The sequence below is a fragment of the Sturnus vulgaris genome, chromosome 5 (genome assembly GCF_052056855.1).
Source record: "Sturnus vulgaris isolate bStuVul1 chromosome 5, bStuVul1.hap1, whole genome shotgun sequence".
In the NCBI taxonomy this organism is placed as follows: Eukaryota; Metazoa; Chordata; class Aves; order Passeriformes; family Sturnidae; genus Sturnus; species Sturnus vulgaris.
Window position 1 is genome coordinate 3819208 of NC_142247.1, and position 17159 is coordinate 3836366.

Below are 17159 nucleotides of genomic sequence, written 5' to 3' on the forward strand. Positions count from 1 at the left end.
AGAAACACATAAGAAGAAGGATATACAAGTAACTCAGACTTTTGTTTTTGCAGGCTAAGAACTTAGTCCAGATCTGCAAATGTATTTCCATTACTTAGGATCTGAAGCTATGCAGTGGAGAAGTAAGAGATGAGATCACAACAGTCAGAATTAGAAACATCATCTATAGTTAAGGTTGCTTATTTTCCTCATGAAGCCCTTTCTGAAGCTGTTCATTGTTTTGTGGGAGTTAAACCATTCAGAGTGACAGCTCATCATACTGATTATAGTAAAAATTCAGGTTTCAGGAAAAAATTACATGCTATTGAACACCTATTTGAGGTTAAAATAGTCTTCTCTTTTTCCCCCCCTCTCTTCTAATGTACAGGAAAATGGCATTGTCAAAGTTGGGAAAATAATTTGACCTTGAACTTAACTGTAGCTGTGGAATTAGAGGTGTACCTTTGGAAGGTACCTCCGAGATGCACTTTAAAAATAATTGGGAACATATTCTTAGATTGGACTAAATTATAAATGAAAACCTGGATGTGAGAACCCTGGTGAGTCCTCCACCAGCTGTGAGTGTCACAGACAGCAGAGCAGCTTTTCCCCATGGGACTGGAAGCCCAGATACTCCACAAGAAACACACAGAAACTGCTGCTTTTCTTAACATGGTGGAAAGAAAAAGGCTGCAAATTGAGACACTAAAGGTAGCTCTCGTTTCTATTCTTTCCAATAAAAGCAGGTTTTTTTGTTGTTTCCAGGTTGGAAAAGCTGTGTTGTCCTCTTCTTGACTGAGCAGAGTTTTTGCTTTTTGTTACTAGGTAGGAGTGAAGTGCACAGAATCGAGAAGAAGTTTATAGTTTAGCCTCTTCCACTTGTGACAGTCTTCTGTTAGTATAAGCCCTTCTGCTGGTGGAAGGGATGGATTTATATTTATTTTATATTTAACCTGGATTTGTGTAAGGCATTGTTGTGTTTTGCTCAGGTGATTTCTGTAGATCAGAGCTTCACTTCAGTGTGTTGAAGACATGTTTTATTGTTTGCTTTAGAAAGTTAGCAGACAATATAGAGCACAGGTAAGCTAAAAAAAATATAATGGTTTCAGGAGTTGAGGAGTTGCATTTGTTTTCCAGTAAGCCTTTCTCTGATGGATTTTTATTTCACAGGAATCCTGCTTGTGTTGACTGAGGATATTTGGGTGTAGTTTTTAGCTTATGGAGCTCTTGTCTGACAGGGACATTTTGGAAGTCTATTGTGAAATAGTAACAGGAACCATTTGTTATTTAAGAAGGCCTATTTATAAGAAAAAATATTCATTAAGAACAATTTCTTATTTAAGAAATTGATAGCCTGGCATGTCCAGCCTTCCTGTCTTAATTTCAGTGTCACGCACCATCATGATTTAAACATTTTTTGGAACTGATGATGCAATGGCAGGAGGTGTGACTGGAAAACCAGTGGTGTGGAGGGGGAAAAAAATAAATCCTCTAAGCCAGATGGATCATAACATAGATGCTATTCCTGTGTCATGACTAAAAATTTCTTGTAGCATCAACAGAAGGCATATTTAAGGGAAATCTTGCAAATACAGTTTGCATTTGGGCTCTTTTCCAAAAAAAGTAAAGAACCTGCTGATGGACTCATATCTGCTGAGCTTCATGGAAATAAGTGTATCAATGGGCTTTACATTTGCAGTACTGACAGAACTTCAGCTTTGAGGCCATTTAGGGGCCTTCCAGTGACCTACAGTTACACAATTGATTTTTCTTCATAAAAATTTCTGATAAATTTGGATTAAAAATCTGCCTAGAGTCAGTCTTGCACAGTAGAGTCACAGACATAATTTATTAAACCATACACCATGTCTGTGCAATCCCTTTTTTTTGCCTCATGAAACCAGAAATATTTGCTGGCTCTATCTGGAAGTCTGCAAATTGGTCCCCCAAGTTTCACAACTGATAGATTGTGGTAGGAATATTTCAGGGTCCATTCTATTAACAAAAATTTTGTCTTGATTTTTAAGGCATAGTTCCAAGCACAATTAAACAGATGGTGGTGAGGAACTTATTCTTGACTTCAGTAATGTTGCCAATCATTGCCCACTCTCAAACCATTTGCTTTTGGGAAAGGGGGTCTGGAGGGGCTTTTTCATTTCGTTGGGAGTTTTGTTATTGCATATTTTGTGGTGTTGGTTTTGGGTTTTTTTTTAATAAAATTGCTTAAACAGTTCCCTCCTCAGCTGAGCTGAAAAATGGCCATGTGTAATCATTGCTTTGCATTGATGTACTTCTGAGTAGGATTCTTTTTCCTTTAACAACTGGGTTTTTTTGGTGGGTTTTTGTTGTTGGGTTTTTTTTTTGGGGGGGGGGGGGGGGGTGGTTTTTTTTTTGGTTGGTTGGTTTGGTTTTTTGTTTGATTTTTTCTTTTTTTTTTGGTAGCCTGCTTGTTCAGACCTAATATTTTAAACAGTTGAGATAATGAAAATACCAAGTCTTCCTTTTCCCTCTCTTTGTTAACAGTTCTCCAAATAAGCAGATCAGGAGCTTTATCAACCTATAAATGAAAGAACAAATGTCTGATAATGTAACAGGTAGGGCCTTTTCAGAGCTTTTTAGGAATTTAGGTTAAGCTCATAATCAAAATACACATTTTTGTTGTTTGAAAAACTCTTACCTAGCTTCAATTTGTTTACTGAGAAATCATTAAAATTTCAACTTCTCTTTAAAAATTTCCAGAAATACCAGGATATAGCCAGAGAGGAATTTCCATTATTTAGAAACAAATAATTTTACCTAAAACATATTTTGTATTGTGCAACTTTGCACAATGTTGAGAGGCCTAAAAATTCCAGTCCTGTTGATGAGCCACATTTCTATCAATATGGTATAAGATAGAATTGAAAATTTTTTCTAGTGTTTTGGGTTTAAGTATCTAAAGAACAAAATTTTGTATTTGAAAGAACTGAAAGCCAGTTTAGAGCTAAAAGAACTTTACTCCTAAACTAGGAAATACCAAAGTTAAGGTTGGTTGTGCAATGCCTCTGTTTATGGAACTTTATATTGTGTGGTTGTCTTCTTTTGCAATATGGACTTTGTTTCAATTATCAAACAGTTGGAGTGGTGTTCACATGGAGAGGCTACTCAGTATTCTGATTTTTTCCTCATTACTCATGCATGGATCACTTGCTTTGTTCTATGCTGCTGGAGTTCTGCACTAGAGTCAAAATTATTGAGTTTTCTTGTTGTTTTCTCCTGTAATCATCACTATAACAGCTGATAACTCATGAACAAAGGGAGCTATTTTACTTTGCTCAGATTAGAAATATTATTCTTCCCATTTCACAATTTGGGATCCTAGGGCAGAGTAGTTACAATTAGAGACCAATTAAATATGGAGTGTCTGACTTGAGTTACTCAAGCCAGATTTTTTCCAGTATATTTAAATTATTCCTATGTTACAGACGTGGACTGGGATGATTTGTGTTTTTGCAGGCCACGCACTCAAATCTTGCACCCAGGTCTGGGATCTCGACTCAGCCACTGGGAAATGAAGCCCACACAGCCAGTGCAGCCACTTCAGATGACATTTCACAGCTTGTGTGTCGTTGCATAACATCTCTGGGATGGAATTCAGCTTTCCAGGATAGTGTGCAGCTGTCTGTGCTGCAGGTTTTTTTATCTTTTTTCCCTTGTTGCAGTCCTAAACATAGCGATGTAAAGGTGTCTGCCTGCCTTGCAAGACATGGATACAGAAACTTCTTTTAATAGAGCCAAGTGTGGATTTACATATTCAGGAGCAAGAGTCTAGACCATACATAGAGCAAAATACCTTAAGAAGCACAAAATCAGGAATAAAACACAAAAATTTAAGAATTGCTTTTATTTTCTTTTTAATACCAGCAAGTATAAAACAGTTCCTAGGTACAGGGGAATCTCTAGTCAGTAGTTATTGCTGTACCCATTTTTAGCAAGCTTAAAGACTTTATACAGTCTCTGGAGGAATACTTTAAAAATCACATGTTGCAGGTACACCAAAACAAAAGCTTTGATAATGGAAATGTCTGTCCAGAAGGCAAAAATCCAATTGCTGGAATAATTAAGAGGAAAAAAAAATATCCTAGAAAACGCCTTTCTTTTTAATAAAATACTTAACACGAATGATTGAACTTGATAAGAAATTCTGTGTTATCATAATAACTAAATTAATGTTTCAAATATTGAGAGGTTAGAAATTGTTATCTATAATTCTGAGACATAGCAGCTGTCAGCTTCTGCTTATAAATAGTATCAAGTGTTCTAGAGTTTGTGAGGACAGGAGAAATCCGTAGCCAAAAAATGAAAATTGTAAGGCGGAAGCTTTCAAATTGGCTCTGAAGTCGTGATTTAAAACTTAAATAGTGTCCTTCCTGAAATTCAATCACTGAGCTATTAAAGGAGCTTCAGAGATTTTGGTCAAATTTTTCATTTTTGATTTATGAGTAGCCTTTTAGAAATTCTAAAAATTCTGAAGACTGATACCCTTAATAATTTCAGTCAGTTTATTTAAGTAATTTATTTAGCTTCCCATTCAATGTTAATTGGGTCTTCTTGATTTCATAGCTGAATTATGTCATAGTTTTGTAATCTGTTAAACAACATTGCAATTTTTGCTTTTTTTTTTCTTTTAATGTCATCAATACATTACTTGACTTTGATTTTATTTTTTTCTGTTTTTTACAATCATCTCTTCTTACATAACTTTATGGTTGAAGCTGGGCCTAAAAGTGCCTTAATATTTCCTCTTCTGTGTGGCAGTAGGAAAATTTGCTTTGTGTCTCTGATGTTTCATGATTCATTTTTAACATGAAGATGAAATTACCAGTCTACAAATGATACTTAGATGTGGAATTCTATTTTGTCAAACAGTCTGACAGAGTGGGAAGGCAGATGAAAGTAATCTGTTTATGTTTAATCCTGATAAAATAGGCAGTGTTTTCCTGCTGGTAGGAAGCTTGCAGTGAAATTGTATTGTGTGTCTGTGAGTGTGCCAGGTTCCCCTGACAGTTATAAGTTCTTATCTGCTTAAGTTCTCATTCTGGTTGTGGAGTTTTATGTGCTGCCACACACATAAGAATTTTTTTTATTTTATTTTTTCTTCATCATTAATCAAGATGGAGGCCATTAACATTCATTCTTACTACTACTATTTGCACTTTTTTCTTTTAAATACAGATTATAGCAGAATATAGTACTGTAGTGTGAATTTATGCCATGGCTACTCCCTGTAGCTCAGATTTCCACGATTGCTGTGTTCTCACTGGTCCCTCCTTCTCACATGCAAGAAAGAGCTGGGGGTATGTTGTCCTGCCACCAGCTCAGGGATTTCTTCTCGGTGTATTTCAAGTGTTCATCTGTTCTGGAGAGATGAGAGCAGGGAAGGAAGAACAGTGGGACTGTCCATGGAAAGATTTCACCACTGACTGGGTGAGCTCTAAGCTCAGAGCATGTTGGGCTTTGGTCTTTGCTTGCTTTCAGCTGTGCTTCCTAATTTGGGTTGAAAATTCCATTTAACCAGGGCACAAAAGTAAATGTTGGTCAGTTTGAAGTTCAGCTGAACTCCAGGCTAAAGGTCTCTGGATCTGCAGTGTCCTGACTTAAAACTGGAGTAAACTGGGATATGTTTTGGGTGGTGATGTGGTTCAGTTTGGTGGCACAGACCCAGTGTCTTCATTCTGTGACCCAAATAGATTTGTGTTTGTTGCAATTGTATTTCAAAGTATTAGTTGTACTTGTGTAAAATCTGAGATGTCATTTATTCTGGTTATCACTTTACTTGTGTTTGTCACTGACTTGAGGTACATCAGCAGCAGAAGAAGCCAGTTTGAGTCTTCAGCTTCTAATGGCCAGAAGCACTTTGGCATTTCCAAGGGACTGTCAGCTTTCAGATTTATTAGATATTCATAAATAGTCTGTGACATGTCTGTTCCATTGGCCAAAGGTGAAGCTGTCCAGCCTGTGTTGCATAATTGATGGTGCCACCAGCTGTGGTAGACATAAAAAAAAATTTGAGAAAATGGAGCAGATGGCCAAAAGTTCATCAATACTCTTCTTCATTGGAGATTCTTTTATTAAAAAATGAGAATCTTGATTGAAACAAATTCGGTTTGTCTGGGATTCTCAGTCTGCTTGCTGTGCTGTTGCATTGAAGAATATGGAGTTACTTGTGATTTGGACAAGTTTTCAAATGTGTTTCATCAGAAAGATGTGGAATTTTGCATAACAGGTTGTTGTTCTAGAACTTTATGAGTTGTTCACACACTCTTCTGCAGGTCCACAATTTATTATTGAACACCCATTGGAATATGCTAGAATATGAATGTATATTTTAAATTCATATTTTAATATTTATGTTAAAAAAACCTGAGATTACTTGTGCAGTTCATCTCTTAAATTGCACATTTGTAGGAACACTGGTGCATATTATGTTGCTTGCCTTTATTAGGTGAATATTTAGGTAAATGAAAGAAATCATCACACTTTTCAATAATCATAAAAAGGACAGTACATATTTTAAAAGCTAGTATTTGTATGTGTACAAGATGTCTGATTTGTGGGATATTTTAGACTTTTTGCCAAGGTACTGTGTATTAAACAGTTGGGATCATTTTTAGGTCTATAGAAGACAACACACAGCTTTAAATTTGGGGGGAAATAGAGAAAATATACTTGTGCAAGCAGCTGTACATTCATTTTCTTTGCAAACATTTACAAAGCCAAGGTACACTCCATATGCCACCAGTTTGGCTCTATGGGATTGAAGGAGTTATTGCTTTTGGACTCTCCTAATTTTAGGAAATATTACATCATCTGGGTCAGTGTTGCAATTGTTTTTGAACAGGTGCTCAACCCATTTCAAATGAAATCCATTTTCAAATGAAATGTAGCCCCCACTGTGTTGGAAGACATGGCAGGAACTGCCAATTGCTGGTAAGGTTAAGAGACAACTCCAGGGAGGGAAGGAGGAGGAAACCCAGGATCTCCTGTTGAAAACAATGGGCAGAATTAGAGCAAATCTACAGGGAGGCAGAGGTGTGTTCATCCCACTCCACCTACTTTGATGCTCTATAAGGTAGACCTGAACATTGTTTGAAATCTAAACAGATTTTCCTACTTCCATCTGCCTGCAATGCTCCCTGCAGTGTGCTGGTAGTAGAGTTAAATGGATGTGACAACTGAAATAAAGGACAGACAAAAAAGATTTTTAAAGAAAAAACCCCACTGGTTTAGTGTTCTGGAGAAAATTATCAAATACCTTTGCCTTAATAGAATATTTAAGAGCTTGTAATTTACGTGCTTAGAGATGTTCCTTTGATCGTTTTTGATTTTATAGGATCTGAGGTGGCATTTTGTGTTTCTAGATGGGGAAAATATAAAATGGAAATAAATTCTGAAATTCATTTACAGGTCACATTTAAATATCTACCAGGTAGAATTGCTGTTTGAGAAGATGTTCATAGTTTGTGTTTGATGTGTATTTACAGTGTCCATATATGGGATTTGGTTTTATGATAAAGAAGAATGCCAAAGAATTGCAGAGCTCATGAAAAAGTAAGTGATGGGTAAACAAGCTTTCTGTGGTTGTTTAATGGATGTCTTTCTGTACATACAATGCACATTTTATGTTTTTAGGATTATCATATCTTTCTACTTAAAACTTATATCTACAATCGTTGTTGCAAGTGTCAAGCCTGCATTTCATAAATAAGTCACTGTATTGCAGTAATTTTTCCTAATTTGTAGTGCAGCTCTCCAGCTACATCAGAGTGTACCAGTTGATATGATTTATTTCCCAATGACTCAGAGATCTGTTTTGAAGAATTGTATTCTTTGGGGGTTTAATATATTTTTCAATTTGAGGAGATTTTATTTTTTAATATTGTTACCTTTTTTTTTTCCTTATGTCAAGGTAAGTGCAGGATATCATGAGTGCATACTGTACTAATTCAATTTTTGTGGGTTTTGTCCTGTTTGTACATCATGGCTGAATTCCTGCTTCCTCATTTCTTAGCAATATATACAAAATTCACTTTGTTTTTGGCATTGAAAGCAAGACTTCCATTAGCTTTAAAGTCATTGCTTTCATGCACATAAAAATGTGATTTTATACACGTTAAACTTTAATTTTGCAGTCCAGCCAGAGGTGAAGATTTCACACAGAACTGTGTTCTCAGCTGTATTTTAACCTAAGAATGTCTTATAGGTAGTTTTTTTCAGTATCACTCTTTTCTTCTCGTGTCCAGGATGGATGGGGCTCATTCTTCTGCACTGTTTACCCTTTTCTTAGGACTGTGTCATGCAGATTTTCATGTTTGCTTGGAGAAGGAAGGAGCTGAAGTCACACGGATTTTATCAATATGCAATCTATATTTTTTAGAGCTGCAATGTGGAGGATGTAGTAAAGGGGCTGGGTAGGAACAGGCAGTGATTGACTATTCCAGCTGCCTGTGGTATATGAGGTTAGACACACAGATAGGATTTGTGATAAAATACTGCATGGGAAGGTAGTCATCTTTCCTCCATATATCCTTTTTTTTGAAGTAATGCCTGCTGCTTTTCATTCTGCAGTGACAAAACAGTGTGAAATGCAGACTGTGACAGTGGTGGGGTTTTGTTCAGTGGGATTTGTTGGTTTCACTGCATATCCTACAGCTCTAAAATGAGTCAGCTGTGACCCAAGAAATAATTGATGGGGATGAATTTACAGAAATAAACAATGAACCCTAGGAAACCCAGGTTTTTGACAGCTCATTTTAGTTAACTAGCTCAAGTTTCGGTTGGTGGTGATTAGGTGCTCTCAAACTGGTAATTTACTACAATAAAACCTAGTTTTCAGAGGATTCATGCAAATGTAAACCATGTGTAGTGGTTATAATAGCAGTATTTCATATAGATAAAAAATACCCTGTTGCTCAGCCAATTGGCTGTGTGTTTTAATTCTCAGCATTCTACAATAATAATAAAACAGCTGGGGCAGGAAATTGGTCATTTGCTAGTACTTAATGCCTGATTTGTGTGTGTTTGCCATCCTCCACCACCAGCAGAACTGAATAACACTATAAATTCCCTGCTCCTTCTGGGTATAGAAATTGTGACTCAGTTATGGAAATTTTATTCTATGGTCTAGTGTATTCAAGATTGGAGAAAATTAATCTCATGTCAAACTATGATTTTATAGAGATCTTTTAATAGTGATTTTTTTACTGCACGTTTTAAAGTAGATGGGGAAAGACAAATATTTGAGTTACAATCAAGTATTGTACAGTAATTGTGGTTAAGTTTTTATATTTTATCTGTACTTTTTTTTCTCATATATCCTCCACCTTTCAGCCTAACTCAGCAGGAACAATTCAAGGCACAGCAGGGCACAGGAACAGGAGTGTCCCCCATGATCATGAATTCTGCTAATAACAAGGAAGTGGATATCTTACGGATGCTTACCAAGGCCAAAGATGAGTATACCAAGGTGAGACTTGCTCCCACATAAAAGGTTTGATTTTGGGTTTTGAATAGTTCTACTCAAGGGATTTTGGACAGTGCATTCTCTGATTTTGTGTAGAAATGGCTGGTAAAAGAAGTTTGGACAGAATTTGCTAAAAATTCAAAAGAAATGAATGCTGTTAGTAACAAGTTCTGGAAGGAGAATGTGGATATGATTGATTACTTGTTGAATGGTAGAGGATAAGAACAAGTATAAATTGCCTCTCATTCTGACCCTTAGAGCTTCTGTGCCTATTGAGGAGCACCTGCAAGCTCTGCCCTCTTTCCAGGTGAAGTATTTACCTGGTGATAGTTTCTGTGGTTTGTACAAAGGACTTGGTTCAGGAGACTTTTGACAGTGAAGTTACTGCTTTTAATTGTGGTTGTTAGCTTCTTTCAGGCACTAATGGAAGGAAATGAAAAGGTTGAAATGTAGTATGATTTCAGCCCGTGTGCTGCTTTGGTCTTCTGAGGCTTCTAAATAAAGAAGTAACTAATGGACTAATAATGTTCTCTATTATTGAGCAATCAAAAACGTTTTACTTTGGGGAATAAAAATCTAATAATTTTAACTATCCATATATAAGCTGCAAATTGTTACAGAGCCTGCAGGTTCCTGCTGCTGTTTCCTGTATTGCTTATGTGCTGTCATGTGAAAATAGAGCTCCTAAGTGTTCCATAAGAGTCTGGAAATGTGCATATATCTTAACTTCTTCTCTCCTTAAATGTATTGAGTTTATTTTTTCTGAAATGTAGCTACTAATAAAAGCCTCAGAAAGATGATGGCAAACTATTTGAGCTAGGGTGAAATGGAGCCCTTTTTATTGTGTATAGTTGCTGTTGAAGCTTGGGGCCTTTGTATTTTCTGTAGTAGAGATTTAATGTATTATAGTAGACAAACACTTCCAAAACCTGGTATTTTTCCCATATTTTAATACTGAATCAGTATCTAATCTTGGCATCAGAGAATATGATTTGAGACGTTCTGAAATGTTTGAGAGGTTCTCATTAGATAACCTTAAAAATACTGCAGATGGAAAACTGGAAAAATATTAGGCTGTCTCCAGATTTTGTGAAAAGAGAGTGATAAATCTAAAAGATGTTACCTTCCATTTCTGCATTAGCACACAGAAATCAAGACAAAGGAGATGAAATTCTGTTGTTTAAATAATAGCTTTTAGGACTCTTTTCCCTTTAGAACCTTTTGCAGATTTGCTTCTTACTTTATCTTTCATCTTTCTGCATTTAAGGGATTGCCAAGGACATAAAAAATAACACGAAAACTTTCTCCTCATCTTCATCTGGGATGTGAGTGCTAGGAATGCCTGACCTCTTATGAACAGGATGTGTGTGATTTCTTGTATTGCTAGTAATATAAATTTCAAAGGAGTGTGATAAATAAAGGCAATGACAACCATTTTTCTATTTATTGTCAATATGTTTCAGAGCAGTCATGCTTTTTGACTGGTTTATGACATCTACTTTCTTGTCAGTGTATGTTTTATTACTTACAATCTGATGTGCTGAAATTAGTTATGAAATATGTTGTTCTCTTCTTTGAATTCTGTGTTTATTCAGTGAAGAGTGTTTTAAAGTGTTGGAAGCTGTAAAATAAGAGCATCAATTTTCAAAACTTTTAAGTAATTTTGCTCAATTTTTAAGAGTGTAACTAATTTTGAAGGGTATATCTCATTCCCAGATTGTGTTATACATTTGGAGGTTGCATTATATGCAAAATAAAATACATAGCTTCCCCTTCCTTTTTGAGTTAATGGAGCTTTAAGATGCTAAACCACTGAGTTGTTTTTTGAGGTTTTTTGTTGTTTTTTTTTAATGTAATTCTTGTACACTTGCCTTCTTTTGATCTCTGGTTAGAAAATGCTGGCCTCACTGACAGCCAGGGAGAAAACCAGTTGAAGATCTGCCAGGGTACAGAACAAAGCATGACAAAATGGGTTTCTCCTTAACCATTGTGCCTTGTCTTGTACTGCAAGATAAGCTCTGGGTTTAACTCTGGGTTTAACTGTGCTGCACAGTTCTCCCAGCCTTTAGCAAATTCAGCTTCATATTGTACAGGTGGAGTGTGAATCTCACAAGGCAGAGCAGTCAAATATCTCTGACTCTACCAAACTTGCCAAAACCCCCTCCGTGATTTTCTTGCTCTTTTTGATCCACATTGACCTTGTGTATCTAGTTTTGTTCCAGTGTTGCTGAGCCTTTCTTTGACTTGATCTTAGAACCTTTTGATTACTTGGGCATCTTTTGTAGCAGCAGAGCTTTGAATATGACACTAAATAAAGGAGAGGCCCGTGAAGCAAGGCACAGTAATTGGCAAATGTTGTTAGCTGGTGGAACTCTCAAGTTCCATCACTAAAGAGCATGGTGGCATTTCTTTGATGCTGCTTTTTTCTGTTTGTTGATAATAGCATCTGATATCTTTACCTGTCTACCTGACAGTTGCTTAAAATGCCATGCTAGTGCTCCCAACTTACTCATCAGCAAGGCCACGCTCCCCATCTGCCAAAATGACTTTATATTCAGAGCTCCAACAGTTACAGATTCCTCTGATATCATCACAGGCTTCTTTTCTCTTCTGTGCTTCTGTGTTAGATAGCAACCTACTAACCTTGTTATCAAGTCACAGCAATGATACCAAGTCAGGTCAATGTCATTCCTGTGTGTGCTGATGCTCATTTGGCCAAGGAATTTGGTCTAAAATATGCTCATGTACTGATAACTCTGTTAAACACTACTGCTTCTCACTTCATTTTTATGTGCTTAGTTCTGTGATCATGCAGGGTATGACAGTGGAATCTAAGGTACTTAAGGTTTCTGAAGAATTCAGCCTATTAAAATATCCTGAGGAAATAAGGGTATTATTTAAATTCTGTAGAACTCTCTGGGAAATATTCAAGAGAATGTTCTCCATGGTGTTAAAGAAAAAGCTTATGTGCTTTTTGCCCAAAAAGTTATGCTGAAAAAACAGCAGTGAGAAGAAGATGGGTTGAAGAAAAGGTAGCATCATTAGAAAGAGAACTGTTTGGGGGGAAAAATTGCTATTTTATCTTACTGAGGTGCAATTTTGGTCCATGTAGGATCTGTCCAATCTGACAAACAACTGAAAGTATTCATGACCTACTAAAGCCCCTTAAGTCCCCATGAGAATTCTGGTTTACTGGGCAGCCCTGGAACCAGTATGTCTGTTTATTGTTGCAGTGGGTGTGAGAAATTACTTAAGTGAGAGTGGGTTAGAATTAACAGAAGAATTAATAGTTAATAGAATTAACTTCTGGTTAAGTAATTCTTTTGAAAATCCGTCCATTTTCTTGATTTCAACTCTTTCAAGTGACAATGACTTCAAATGTGTCTTCTACTGGCAGTACCATTCCCTGTATACCCAATGCTTTTTTAGTTTCATTGACTATATTCTTATATATAGCATCCTATTCACATTTCCCTTTTCCATTTATTATTTCTCTTTCATGGAGCATTTAATGTGGTTTTTGTCTGAATTAAGTCATGCCCTTCTCTCTCCACATGACTTTGTTCCTGATCTCTTTTAGATAGCTGTCTCTTGACCACCTTTTATATAAATATTTTTAATAATAGGCATATTTAATAAGAAATCCTACTGATTCTACAAATTGATTAAATCTTTAATTATTTTTCTGAGCATGTATGTGCATCCTGCAAGTTCCCACCATATGAAGATTTATGTAAAAGAGTTTGAGTTATAATTCTACTTTTTGACTAAAGCATTTTAAATTATCTTTATGGGTACACTATTCCTTCATGGATCTAAACTACTTCTAGCTGCCTGCTGGAGGCAGGAAAAGCATGTCTGTTTCTTGGTTTTTAAGGTGCTTTTAAATGTATTTTATGTTTTTGAAGTGCAGGAAAAGCAGAAGGCCAAAAAGATTACTGAGCTTTAAATTAGAGGGAAGCCTCATACAAGGGAAATCTTGGAATCAGATGTTCAATTTTACATATGTCTTGTGGTTTTAGAAAATTAGGTTTCCGTTGCTACAGTTCTTCTAATTGCATAATACTTCATCAGTGCTGCAGTTAGTATTTTTGGTTATTGAATACCTGGTTATGTCTGTATTTTACTGTGGTTGGGAACTAGGAGAGAAGATATTGTCACACATACTAAGAAATCCTTTTTTTTCTGTTTCAGTGTAAGACCTGCTCAGAGCCAAAACAAATAACCAGTTCCTCTGCAATCTATAGCAACCCCAACCTAATCAAACCCATTCCAGTGAAACCCAGTGAGAATCAGCATCAGCGAATCTCCCAGCAGAGCAAGGTAAAATCCGTGGTGTTTTCTGACTGCTGCACTGAGTAACAGGAGCATTGATTTGGGTTGGAAGGTCACTGCAAGAATTTGAGATGGAGCCACTGTAAGGAATGATTTTAAAGCACAACTAATCTGGTTTGTATAAGCTTCCCAACCCCCACTATATTATATGGAAACACATAACTAGAGATACACTATCCTGATGCAACAAAGAAATACTGGTGTTTCAAATTTCAGGTGCTATTTTGATCACAAGCTGATCTAGTCAACTGCTGGACCACACTTTTTGTGGGTTTTTGTTTGTTTTGGTTTTTTTTCAGGGGAAATCATTTAAATAAAGAAAAGTCTCTTGGTATATCTTCAAGCTAAATAACACTGCAAAATCGTAAAAACTGAATTCAGCTGTGACCAGCAGATGCACAAGAAGTGGCTCTACTTCATACCCAGGCAGATTTCTGTCTCTTACTAATATTGTACTGATGGCTGTAAAAGAAGATGCTCTTTCATGTTATTTAAAGCAAAGCCACTGCTATATCTCAGATTCGCTGATTTTTCTCCCACATTAGCAGCTTGACAACAGTCTTCTTGCCCTTCCTATGTGACAAAACTATTAAAAATCCTCCTGGGGGGGAAAAAAGAGCATAGCAGTTTTCTCAGCTTTTCATTGAATATTGTTGCCGCTTAATGTAACTTCTGCACGAGGGAGCTATGTTTATTTCCCCTTTTCCTTTGTCCCCTCACAGGGTGTGGATCCTGAACCGCAGCACTTGTCTTTGACAGCGCTGTTTGGCAAACAGGACAAGGCAGATGTCTGCGAAGCACTCAGTAAGCAGCACCAGGAGAGCCTCCCTGTCCGGCAGGGTGTGGTTCGCTCGCTGTCCTACGAGGAGCCCAGCAGGCACTCCCCGTGTGCGGAGAAGCAGCTGTGCCCCGCCATCCAGAAGCTCATGGTGCGTGGCACAGAGCTCCATCCCCTGGCTGAGTTCCCCGAGAGCCGTCTCTGTGAAAATGGCAGCGTCCCTCCCGTGGGGGACACTTTGACAGGGCTCTTCCAGCCTGTGACTCCCCACGGCATGGCAACGGCTCACGGAGCTCAGGACGCTGCTGGCACTCAGAGCTTGCTGCAGAAGTTGCAAAGTCAGTCAGGGTCGGTGACTAAAGTGGAGCCCAGTGGCACAGGACCTGTGAACTCAACAGTTTCCGTGTTCAGCAGGACTCCTGCTCCTGTTGGAGCACCAGCAGCACCAGTAAATAACATGAGCCAGCCCCCTCTGGTGTATTTCAATGGGTCCCTACCAGGCCAGACTTTAGAGGCTCAGACACTTGGTAAAGAACAATCCAAACTTCCAAGACAGCCACTTCCTCTCTCTGGCAATCAAACAGCCAATTCTGGGGTGATTTCACCTCAAGAATTACTGAAAAAACTCCAGATAGTGCAACAGGAACAGCAGCTCCACGTATCCAGCAGACCAACATTGGCAGCTAAGTTCCCAGTTGTTACCCAGAACACCAACACCCTGAAACCACTGGATTCCTGGGTGGAAAAGGCTCCAGGCACAGAAAAACAGAGTGCTCTCTTCCAGGTAAATGGGGAATTTCTTCATCAGAGATAAATACATACCCAGCAGTCTTTTCAACTTGATGTTTTCTGAGGTTACTCTTGGCTTCAGTGCTGCATGTTGCACATGATTCATTTTGCAAGTGATACTTTCCCAACACCGAGTAAGTTCTGATTTGCCAAGATGTGATATTGTAAATCCTGAAATCATCTCTTACACATCAATGACGACCAGAAATCCTGCAGTGTTGGGTTATCCCAGAGCCCCTTTGAAAAGTCACCTGGTTTTCACTTGCCATACTTGGGCTGTTATGTGTAATTGCTTGCTACTGAGTGTAATATTTTAGGTTTAATAATTATTTTCTGCAAAATTAGTCAAGCTTTCTCTGTTTAGATGTGCATTCTTTTGTATGCCAGTTGCTAAAGATACTTTTAAAAGGTCCCTTGTTTTCTAACAGCAGCTTTTTGAAGTATTTTTATATTAATCAGTTAGTTATCTTGTACCTCACCTGCTACTTCTGGATATTCATTAGCTATTTTTCTTTAATTTGTTGTATATTATTTTGAAAATAGGTCTTGTGCCTGAATGACATCAAAAAATTCTGTTTACTTTGATCCTGGAAGTCAGATTGGTGTCTTAAAAAAATTCAGGAGATGTTAAGAAACTGTATCTCTCTCATGAGCACATTTTTATGTTCTTCAGAAAAGCAACATGTGCAATTACACAATGTCCCATCCAAAACAACTACTGTCTTTAACAACTTCATTTTCTGTAGGATTTTCTACACTAAAATGTCTTTAATGTCCTGTCTGGGAATGCATCTCAGCCCTTTTCATCTTCCTTTTTTGTGGATAGGCTGTGTTGTACTGGAGTCTGATTTGTGTGGGAGTCTAGAAGTTACTGATCCCAAGCATTCCCCTTTCCAGTGTCAAGTTGAAAAGCTGCTTTTCTATTGTGACTCTTCCATTCTTGTATTTCTGTTTTATTCTGTTTTTCTCTTTTATTCTGTTTTTCTAATTCTGTCAAAACCTGATTGAAAGACTACAGGATATTTCAACATGCTAGAAAGTTCTTCTATACATGAAGAAGTTGAAAGAGCCAATAATAAAAGAGCCACATCTGTCACTAAGTTTGTGACAGGTCAAGTTTTCTAATTCCATGAGAGAGGTAGGAGGAATATTAATTTGATACAGCAAATAGCCATCATTATTTTTGTTCTTTTAATTAATGCAGTAGAATTTAATTCTGTATGAAAGAGGTTTTTGGGGATTAGTCATTGAAATTATTCAGGATCAGTTGCTTACAGATGGTAACTTTGACTTTCCAGTGGAGAGCTAAAGAATAAAAGGAGGATCCAAAGTAAAAAAAAAAAAATTGATTTGTTTTCACTGGGAATGGAACTTGCCTGCTTTAAATGTAAGAAATTGTGTGATTCACTGGTACATGTACTGATAGCACGAGGGAGGACATAATGAAGATAAAAGGGAAATGAGGCAAGTCCAGGCTATACATTCTAAGTCAGTATGCATGAATAAAAAATAAGGAAATATGCTGATATATTTTTCAGATGAAAAGTCCCTACAAATGCTGCTATGGCCAATGACTTGAATGTATATATGAAAAAGACAGTGGTGCAATATTCATTGCAATGTGGAAAGGCAATTCCCGAGGTCTTGCAACAGTTTGACTGCTTGAGTCTTCACTGTGATTATTGCTGCAAATTTGCCAAAAAAAAAAAGGAAAAAAAGGCAGCAACTGAGATTTTCAGTCTCTCTTTGCAGGGCTGTGAGCAGAAAAAGGAGACT

At 37.2% G+C, this 17159-nt stretch overlaps 1 protein-coding gene across 1 annotated transcript in view; it reads left to right on the forward strand.

The window, feature by feature from the left end:
* The window catches only part of DCP1B (decapping mRNA 1B), a 39494-nt gene that overhangs the window by 15025 nt on the left and 7310 nt on the right, over window positions 1-17159 (forward strand). The window contains exons 4-7 of the mRNA XM_014869912.2: window positions 7503-7569; window positions 9349-9484; window positions 13676-13804; window positions 14539-15378. Coding sequence (XP_014725398.2) covers window positions 7503-7569; window positions 9349-9484; window positions 13676-13804; window positions 14539-15378 — 1172 coding nt within the window. The remainder of the gene's footprint in view (window positions 1-7502; window positions 7570-9348; window positions 9485-13675; window positions 13805-14538; window positions 15379-17159) is intronic.